The 9,336-nt window shown below is 50.9% G+C and overlaps 2 protein-coding genes across 2 annotated transcripts; one reads left to right on the top strand and one right to left on the bottom strand.

Annotated features, from left to right (window-relative positions):
* Nucleotides 1-661: 661 nt before the first annotated feature.
* MES7 (Methylesterase 7) lies at nt 662-1,447 on the bottom strand (the record flags this gene model as incomplete). The annotated part of the gene is made up of 1 exon (XM_036645782.1): nt 662-1,447. One exon carries the CDS (start codon nt 1,445-1,447, stop codon nt 662-664), a length of 786 nt encoding a protein of 261 aa, XP_036488422.1.
* Nucleotides 1,448-5,404: 3,957 nt separating this feature from the next.
* On the top strand, nt 5,405-8,610 carry CYP7A1 (Cholesterol 7-alpha-monooxygenase; the record flags this gene model as incomplete). Its single annotated transcript, XM_036645781.1, has 4 exons — nt 5,405-5,768; nt 6,746-6,983; nt 7,039-7,812; nt 7,872-8,610. The coding sequence occupies 4 exons, from the start codon at nt 5,405-5,407 to the stop codon at nt 8,608-8,610; spliced, it is 2,115 nt and encodes a 704-aa protein (XP_036488564.1).
* Between the last annotated feature and the right edge of the window lie 726 nt (nt 8,611-9,336).

Raw genomic sequence — 9,336 nt, 5'->3', positions numbered from 1 at the left:
ATTCACCGAGATATGGCTCCCGAAGCTTCGAATCGTTCATGAATAAACAGAGCAAGGGTAGCGGGAGAGTGAACAAGACTCATACCGCGACAAGGAGGCGTCCGAGCTCACTGAGAGACCCGACAGCCAAGGTGGCGTTAGGCGACTTGACGGATCGAATGTTGAGCCTTGAGGTAGACTCTGGGGAAAGGCACAACATCAACATAAGTGCTGCAGAAAAGAGAATCTCGAACACAGCAACTGACAAAGCTCGGAACGATAACTAAACAATTTGCCGTGTTATTGAGCAAACTGAGTTGGTCCACTTCGGAGTCGTTCCCGATTCGTGCGCAACAAGGGAAATTTGCCCCGGCACGGCCAAAGTATCAATGGCCCCAAAACCACAGCTACCGACGGGCTTAGGTAGCACGTTTGACGGAGAAAGAGGAATTGGCGACGATGAGAGCCGAAGCCATGAGCCATTTCTATAACTTCCACCCGAGTGATTCGGTATATTGGTATCTTACTGAATTGATTCATTTGACCGAGTCATCTACGTAGCAGTTTCGACATTGTTCTGTGGCATTTGATCGCCCGACTACGACTCATTCGCAATCGGCGTCTGGCGACGATAGCCGAAACGGCTTTACGAAGTCATGTAACCCAAGCTTTGGTTTCCACACTACGCTTTGACTCCCCCATCTCTCTCAACCTCATCCGCAATTTCAGTGACCTGCTCCACGAATTTGTCGACCTCGGTGATGAAGGCAGAGTGGCCACCGGGGTTGCGAAGCACCCTCTTGAGCGTCGGTATGGTGGCAATGATCTGCTCTTGTGTCGTTGGAGGAATTGTCTGGTCTTTTTCGCAAAAGATGTAGTACGCGGGAACTGTCAGCTCGTCCAGGCCAACGGAAGCGCCGCCGAATAGCGCCTCCTGAGACTGGGGCAACAAAGCCGCCATGCACTTGTCCGCAAGCTCGTCGGGCATATCAGGTCCGTAGAAAGCTGCCTTAGCCTTGGAGTTTGCCGTGACGAGGCCGTCGGCGACATCGACAATGTCCAGTCCGGGAGGCAAAACGCTAAGGGCGCTGGCTCCCTTCTTAGGAGGCATGTTGGCGGTCACGTAGACGACCGCGCGGATGCCACCCTTCTTCGATTGTGCGGCTCTCTCGGCTACCGAGTAGCCCTTTGACGCGATGGTCAGTGGCGTTCCGCCGTAAGAGTGTGCAAGGGCGAGAAACTCTTTGCCCTCGTCAAGGTAAGAGTCGAGATCGGTCTGGATCTTGCGCGCATCGTCGTCCAGTGTGACCTTAGGATCATTGCCAACACTAGGGAGGTCAACTCCGATGATGGGAGAGAAACCAGCAGCCTCAAGCTGCGCCTTGGCTAAGTCAAAACATGAAGACTTGTGGAAGCCACCGTGAACGAAGACGACGCCCAGTGACCTGGGAGCTCTAACCGCGGGCATGATTGACGATTCTTTTGGCGTTGCTATGCGAAAGGTTGAGTTGAAAAACTGTAAACTTCGGTTGTTGTGAGCAGACCCTAGCGACCTCGTGAGTGAGGGCGCCGGGACTTTGTATTGAGGGCAGACGATCCTTTATCGAGTGCGAGTCTCTCGCGTTTGCGGGGCTTCGTGACGGTCGAGGATGCAACAAGTGGCCTGTTGTGGGAACTATTATGAAGCTCAATGTTACTCCACATCCCGATCTTCTTGCTGGGCTCCCCGGCATCCGGTTCTTCGGAAGGTGGAGGCGGATTCGAATTGGACGTCTTGTATTCGAGCGAACAGAACTCCAACCAACAGTTTTGTAGCTGAGCGAGTCATGGGCTCCCTACGTTGTCGGAAGGATCTTAGCGGATGAAGTTTAGTGGCCGTACGGATTGATTGGGTGGAGTCTCTGTGGGTGTTCATGAGGGTCAATCGTGGAGCCCTGCGGCCGACATGAGCAGATATTCACTCTACTTCTGCTGTTAATGTTCGTGGGATGCACAACTTACTATGGCAATGGAGGGATCACGTTTCCAGCGAGTGTGACGACTCATGCAAGGTACGGCGTCCAACTACGGTTCCCTGTCTGTCCGTATGAAGAACTGTTGCAGAAGATTCCACCTTCGACTGCCGGGTTAGAACCCATGTTTTCGCTTGGGTTATATGAAAGGGCTAGCTGCATCTCTCTAGGGAATCTAGCCTCGGAGCATTTTGTTCACTTCTCATTTTTCCTTAACCGTCTAATGTCTTCAGGCAGTCGGATTTCACCATGGACGACGTGACGTACTCTTCAGAAAACAGTGTTGCTTCTATTCTGATTGTTCCGCATGCGGTCTTCAGCGTAATTGCAACCCTTCTGGTCGGGTTGCGGATTTATTCTGCCCGAGTCGTGACCAAATCACCATGGACGTTTGACGAACATGTTGCCATTGCGGCGTTGGTATGCTCATATCTCCTCTGCACTAGTTTGTCCCGACCTTAAACTGACTCTTTTGATTGCGAAGATCGCGAACCACATCATGCTTATCAGCGAAGGCATCGGTACGTGATTTTCACTTCGCGATTAACACATGAACTTCAGAAGAGAATGCTGATTTTCATACCCAGCGGTGAATTATGGGCTTGGAACAGAAATGACCCAGATCTTGACAGAATTCCCCGGCGGAGTCTCTGCCTTTCTCAAGGTATTTCATACGTCTGCTGGTGCAAATCAATCGTCTGACCTCACAGTGTATCCTCTCCATTGAGATAGCATACGGAGTTGCATGCCCCCTATCGAAACTGGCTGTGCTTACCATGTTCTACCGTATCTTCTCGGCTTCGAAGATCTTGCGGTACTGCGTGTGGGCAATCGCTTTCGGACTCATTGGGTGGGGAATTGCTGTGGTTGGTGTCAGTAGTGAGTACTCCGGAAACCGGCTAAGAATGAAGTAGTCAACGGTTTTCTGATCTAGTCTTGCTCAAGTCTTTTCCTGTACACCCATCGCGAGATTCTGGGACCAAACTATCCCCGGCACATGCATTGACTCGAGCAAATTCTACATTGGCATCACTGTACCAAACATCATCTTCGACATTCTTACGGTAGCTGTTCCGATTCACGAAGTCTGGAGACTACAAATGGGGCGCGAGAAGAAGCTCGCCATCACAGGCGTCTTTCTACTTGGCGGCAGGTATGATCCAAGGTTATGTGTCATTTGTGGTGGATGCAAGCTGACGCGATTACCCACAGCGTCGTACTCGCCTCGATTGCCCGACTGGTCCTCTTTATCATCTATCGACCTGGAGAAGGAGCAACTGGAAACAACATCAGTCAGACCGTAATCATTCCTCATGCGGCGTCTGCAATCGAAACATGCCTTGCTATCATTGGCGCATGCCTCCCGCCATGCGCCCCTCTCTTCCGTCGCTTTCTCGGTGGCGTTGTCAGCGTCGTGAGCTCCGGAGACCGATACAACTCGAGGCCCAGCGGAGCGGCCAAGTCCGGCAACTCGAAAAACTTCAACACCCTCGTAACGATTGGGAAGATTTCCAATCGTGGGGTGGGGCACCGCAAAGGCTCCAACGATGATGACCTCGATGGTTCCTTTGAACGCCTTGGGGACGGAAATAGTCTGCAGGGATCCACCGACGAGTTGTACGTGAATAACGAAAGCTCTGGGTCTCGCAGAGATCTTGGTGCGGAGGATGGAATACATGTGAAAAGAGAAGTTCACGTGGAAAGGAGTGGGAAGGTAGCGTCACAAGACGTCAGGGAATGGGTGACGGGCGACATTCCATTAGAGAGGATAACGGATCGTGAAAAGACATCCGCAGTTACAGGACTGGCTAGATAGATCATCTAATGATTGTCGTTTTTGGCCAACTTTGATCTATTGCGAACGGCCTTCCGGGCCTTTGCCGATGATTATACGGCCCCTCCGCCCGACACATGAGAGGTGGTTCCGGGTGCATGGTAAGCTAAACATGTTTGGCCCGGCGATCACTGGGACTTGCATGGGTGACCTTCGAGACTATCGCGCTGTTACGTTAGGCACATAACCAGCCAACTTCAGTCAGCCCACAGTATAATCGTTGGTCATGACTTGCAGACGAAGGGCATGCGTGGTGTGAGAAAGCGACGCCACAACCCGGATCGACCACATACGCAATGTTTGCTTGATCAAGAAATTGCTCAGCGGAGTCTTTGCTACATTGGGAAAACCGGCTTTCCGAGGGATTGTTTGTCAACTGGGCTACCACAGCCCAGATTTCGCCAGTGCTTGCACCTCGGGCAAGCAGTGGCGAGTGCCGTTGACCTGAAACTGGAGCACTTCCGTCACTTGGCAAAAGGTGTCAAGGCTAGGCTCTGAAAGCTCAAGCTTGGCCTCGCAACTGAAGCTGTTTCCGGTTTTGCTTTGGAAATAGATCATTTGCCATGTGCAGCTAACTCGTGAACAAAGCTATGCTTCGCCGCCAGTTTCGTCAACAAGGGGTTTGCCCCAGCGTTTTGCCGAGTCTTCAACTCTGCGTAGAGGTGAGACTGCACAACTGTACGTGGGTGAACCAGGTTTCATTTCGGCACAGCCATACATCTAATTCTTCCTCTCGACTTCAGATCCGAGTCTTTTGCCACAGTCGTGCTGGGATGGTACTCGTCCAAAAGACCCCAAGCCGTCTTGATTCGTAGGTGTTGGTCCATCTGCCATATCAGCCGCACGGATAGTCGAAAGGCTGAAGCGGGAAAACTGAGAAAATACGGTAGTTCTTTGTTCAAAGTCTATGGGAAGGATGCCTGCAAGGTCTTTAGATGTCGGGATCTTCAGCTTAGTGGGGTCGGCTGATCTTGCGCCGCAATCCTTCATGCAACAGAAGGCATCTGCAGGGTAGATAATGACGATGTCACTGAGGTGCACTATCTCAGAAGAAAAGCCGGTTTACGTGCGTCCATTTTCCAAGCGGCAAAGCATGCGTGCGGCGCACATTCCTACTACTCAAATGAGACGAACTTAGCAACTGCGCTGCCGCCGTAGATGGGTGGCGGGGTCTTAACCAACACAGTTTTGGTTCAAAACCCCTGTCAACAACTACAAAAAGGGAATATGCTCGAGATAAGAGCAGGCATCTTGCAGCGCGCGCTTCCAACAATGATGTGTTGGTTTCGTTCGTTGGCTTTTTTTCAGCTCAGCAACTGCATACTGAGCTGATTATCGACCGGCAACGTGTCGACTTGCTCTGCACGAAAACATGGTAACATTCAACACACCCACCATCTCGATTTCCTGTCACAGTTGAAACACCACACCAGTTCGAATCACTCTAGCGGTGTAAAATGGAAGATACAGATGATCCATTCAAAACGGTTAAATGTCGCACAACGGGAACTAGAACTGTCGGCAGACATGCTTTACGGCCGTTGTTACGGCCGATAATCCGTTGCTTGTTTGCTGCAGAATGGGTGCCCGGCTCCTGAACATGATTGACCGGGAGCCCGTGTTGGACCTGTTGGCCTTGTTGGCGCAACCGCCCGTTGGAACCTCGCCAATTGCCAAGTTCCGACCACGGCGCAGTCCACTGGCAAGTGGCCAGCATGGCAGGGATCTGATCTACGTGTCCTATGCAGAAGGGGTCACCGGCAAGCCACCCGAAAAGCCACTGGCCACAAGAGGACCCGAGAGCCCGCTGCTCGTGCCGTTATGGCTGCAGGACCCTCAGATCCGGCTCGGCGTTGATGCCATATTACACGCGACGTTTGCAATGCATGTGACATACTGCAGCCACTGCCCATCACTTCAGTCTCGTGTCTACGGAAGGGACTGTGCGACCAATATGACTGGAAATGCTCGACGGCTGCCGACTGACCTGAACTTGCACCCGAAAGGGACAAAAGACGTACCGGGGGCAATTTTCAATATTAACTACGACATTCCACACGACGTGTCACCAAAATGGCAGCCAATTGCGCGCTACATGTGCTGGCATTTAGCTTACCGCGGCACATAGCACGGCGCAGAGGAGCCCCCAACGTCCGCAGAGCCTCACAGCCCTCCCGGGGGTGGCATCGGGCGCTTACAGCTTTTGCATATGTAGTTGCACAGAGGAAAGAATGGTGGGAGTGATTGCGGGGCGGAAGGTCCAACGCGATTAACCCCGAATGATTGATACGAAGCAGTCGGAAGTGGCCAAGGGAGGGAGAACAAGTCAGGCTAATGAAATTGTCCTTCACTCTCGGTTCCATGCTGTTGGACCTCAACGCACTCACACAATCAACACCATGGGTTGTTGTCATTGTCTCGATCCCAGCCGACGAGAATCTCACGTTGGGGGGTTGAGGGATAAGCCACTGTTTGTGGACGGCATATATCCTAATTCGGGGTGTAGCTCCGGTCGATTCATGGGTACTGGTTGGCCCAATGCATGGTGATGTCTTTTCCAAGGTACAAAGAGACTTGGCAGCCCAATTACACGGACAGGCATGCCAGCGCCATCTGCATCCGAGTGGCATGTGCGTTTGGCTTCGAGTTGCTTTCGGGCCCCCAATCACAGCAAACGCAAATGAAAGTCAGATTATCAGGATGGGTAGGAAGAGGCCGTGTTTGCCCTGTTGCTTCTTATTTCGGACCGGCTTGGCGGTCTGCCGTGCATTGCATATTTAAAAGGATTACAGAGACGCTGTGTTACGGCTGCTTCGTGTGAAATGCCTGGCAGTTTGGGTCTTCCTCGTCGTCAACCGAACAATCCAACCTTTCATCAACAGTAACATGCTTTCTCAATACATTGCCTCGCAGGTTACAATCAGCCCTGCTCTTGGCCATGTTGCTACCCAATTACTGGGACGCTTCCTCGGTCACGGTCTGGTACTTGCCATTCCATTAGTCTTCACATACCTCTTGTATTCCTCGCTCAACCGAAAACACCTGCGGGTGAAGGGTGGAAGTGAACGGAGTATCATCAAGTTCCCTACGACTCTTTCCTTCATTACGGATCCACTGGCATTGGCTTTTGCTACGGAAAACTTCCTCCGTCGGCTCCAGTACGTTCATCTCTCAACGCTTTGATTACATCTATCTTTCTGATTACTTCCGCAGAGACGGGTGTCGCCAGGTCTTCCCTGTCTCTCTACCTGGTAGAAACCTAAGCATAGCTCTGCCTGGAGAGGGCACACGAGCATTATTCCGACAATCGAAGGAATATGTTCCTGTTCCTGGATTATTTGACGCTTTGACTGTTTTCTTCGGGTTGACGGCCAAGGACCATGCTGTATTCGACCACGGTCATGTCACCAGGTTCGAGCTTCACGACAGCGAAGGCCACCGAACCAATCATGTAGACCCGTCGCGGAGAATCATTGAACATCAGCGAAGGGATTTCACTTCATTTCTCAACGGCGATAGTCTGAAGGCCATCATGAAAAGATTCGAGAACAACTTCTGCAATGAACTCCAAGGACAACTACTCGATGCTCCAACTACCCATATCCCGGATCTCTACACATTCATCAGGGACTCCATATTCAAAGCCGAAGTGGAAGCTCTTTACGGGGAGATGATTTTCAAGATTTGTCCGTCATTCTGTCAAGATTTCTGGGATTTCTATGATGCGTTTCCCGTCATCTCCCGCCAACTCCCAAGGTGGCTGTTTCCGACAAAGTATCAGAAGAGAGACAAGATGCTTCAAAATCTCCACGCGTGGCGCATTCAATGCAAGGCTAAGCATGATTCTTCAGACGAAGGTCATCTCGACTGTGGGGAGTATGAACCAGTCTGTGGGACTCTCTATATCCGAAGAATGGTACAACGACACGAAAAGCTTGGATTTTCGGATGATGGAATTGCTTCAGCTCTCCTGGGTTACCTGTTTGTGTAAGTTTGTTCCATAGACTTGGTCCTGACTTCCGTTCACCTGCTTACCGGACTCACAGAACAACCGCAAACACAATACCAGCGGCAGCATGGATGATTCTGCACACGCTTTCGGACGAGTCGCTCACGTATCGTATGCGCCATGAACTCTCAATGGACAATCTAGCTCACCTGGATCTTCCCAGTCTGGGGAGCGCCCCCCTCCTCAACTCCGTCTATCGAGAGACACTCAGACTTCACGTTGCTGGCGCTACAGGCCGTACATCTCCTCAAACTGGATTCGGTTCACACCAAGCTGGTACTGTTACGATGACAGCAAGCTGGCTTGGTGGACTTGATACAACATTTTGGAACGAAGGAGCTGTCGTTGACAGTGTCCCGAAGCATCCTGTTGACACTTTCTGGGCTGAGCGGTTTCTGAATTATCCAGATGACCCCGGAAGCGGACCTCTCCGTAAAGCAGACAATTACCCACTTGCTGATCAATTCCCCATTATCTCGGACACGAAGACGACAACAGATGACTCAACAGCAACACTAAGCACAAGTGGTCTACGAGGGCATTGGTTCCCTTTCGGAGGCGGCGCGTGGAGATGCCCGGGTGAAACTTTAGCTAAAAACACCATTTTGGTCTCGGTCTGGTCCTTACTGCGGGACTTTGATGTACATGTTACGGATCGTACAGCCGCGTCAAAAGTAGTATTAGAGCCACGGCATAGGACCCTGCCTTTCGGCACACACGCATTTAGTCGGCTTGTTCCGGTTGACGTTACAAGACGAGCGACATACATAGAATAGTTATTTGTATCTGATTATTATCCTTAAATTTACAGTCATTACATGGGATGCAGCCGTTGCCTTTGCGCCTTCAAGTTGAGCCCAGCGTGATTTTTGGTGTCAATCCTTAAATGTTTGTTTTCATTAACTTCATTTTCAATTGACATACGTCGATTACGTTTCTATTAGCAGTTGATAGCCTCAGCCAGGCGACCAATTTGGTGAAGCTGCTCCCTTTTCTCTTTCTCTCTCCTAAATTACTGACCACCCCCTGCTGGTACGCATTTTTGGCCCTAAAAGGGTTCCAGAATCAGCTGTAATCATGAGCGAATCATTGAGATTTCAATGGCTGATGCATGGAAGTAGGTGCAATCTCAAGACTCGAGTGGAAGTCGTGGAGCATCGACATCCACTCAAGCGGGTATCAACCTGGTCGGTTAGCTCAGTTGGTCAGAGCGTGGTACTAATATGCCATCTAACATGTTAAGTAATGCCAAGGTCATGAGTTCAAGCCTCATACTGATCATCGCCGTTATTTTTTGAGGATGTCATAACTTTGCTGGTCCTCACGATGTTGAGCTGCATGACGGCACGTTCTGACGTAACTTTCTTAGCCAAGAATCTCATGATGAGATTAGTGCTAATGTTTCGGACTGTTTTGACAGCGCCGATGACGATTGCCGGATGATCATTTTGCTTTCCGGCCTGAGAAAGGGTTTTGAGCTGTGTTACGGGACGTGATCTCCG

This window comes from Colletotrichum siamense (assembly GCF_013390195.1).
Source record: "Colletotrichum siamense strain Cg363 chromosome Unknown KSG_Cg363_contig10, whole genome shotgun sequence".
NCBI classification, from domain to species: Eukaryota; Fungi; Ascomycota; class Sordariomycetes; order Glomerellales; family Glomerellaceae; genus Colletotrichum; species Colletotrichum siamense.
This window is presented reverse-complemented; position numbering and strand designations above follow the sequence as displayed.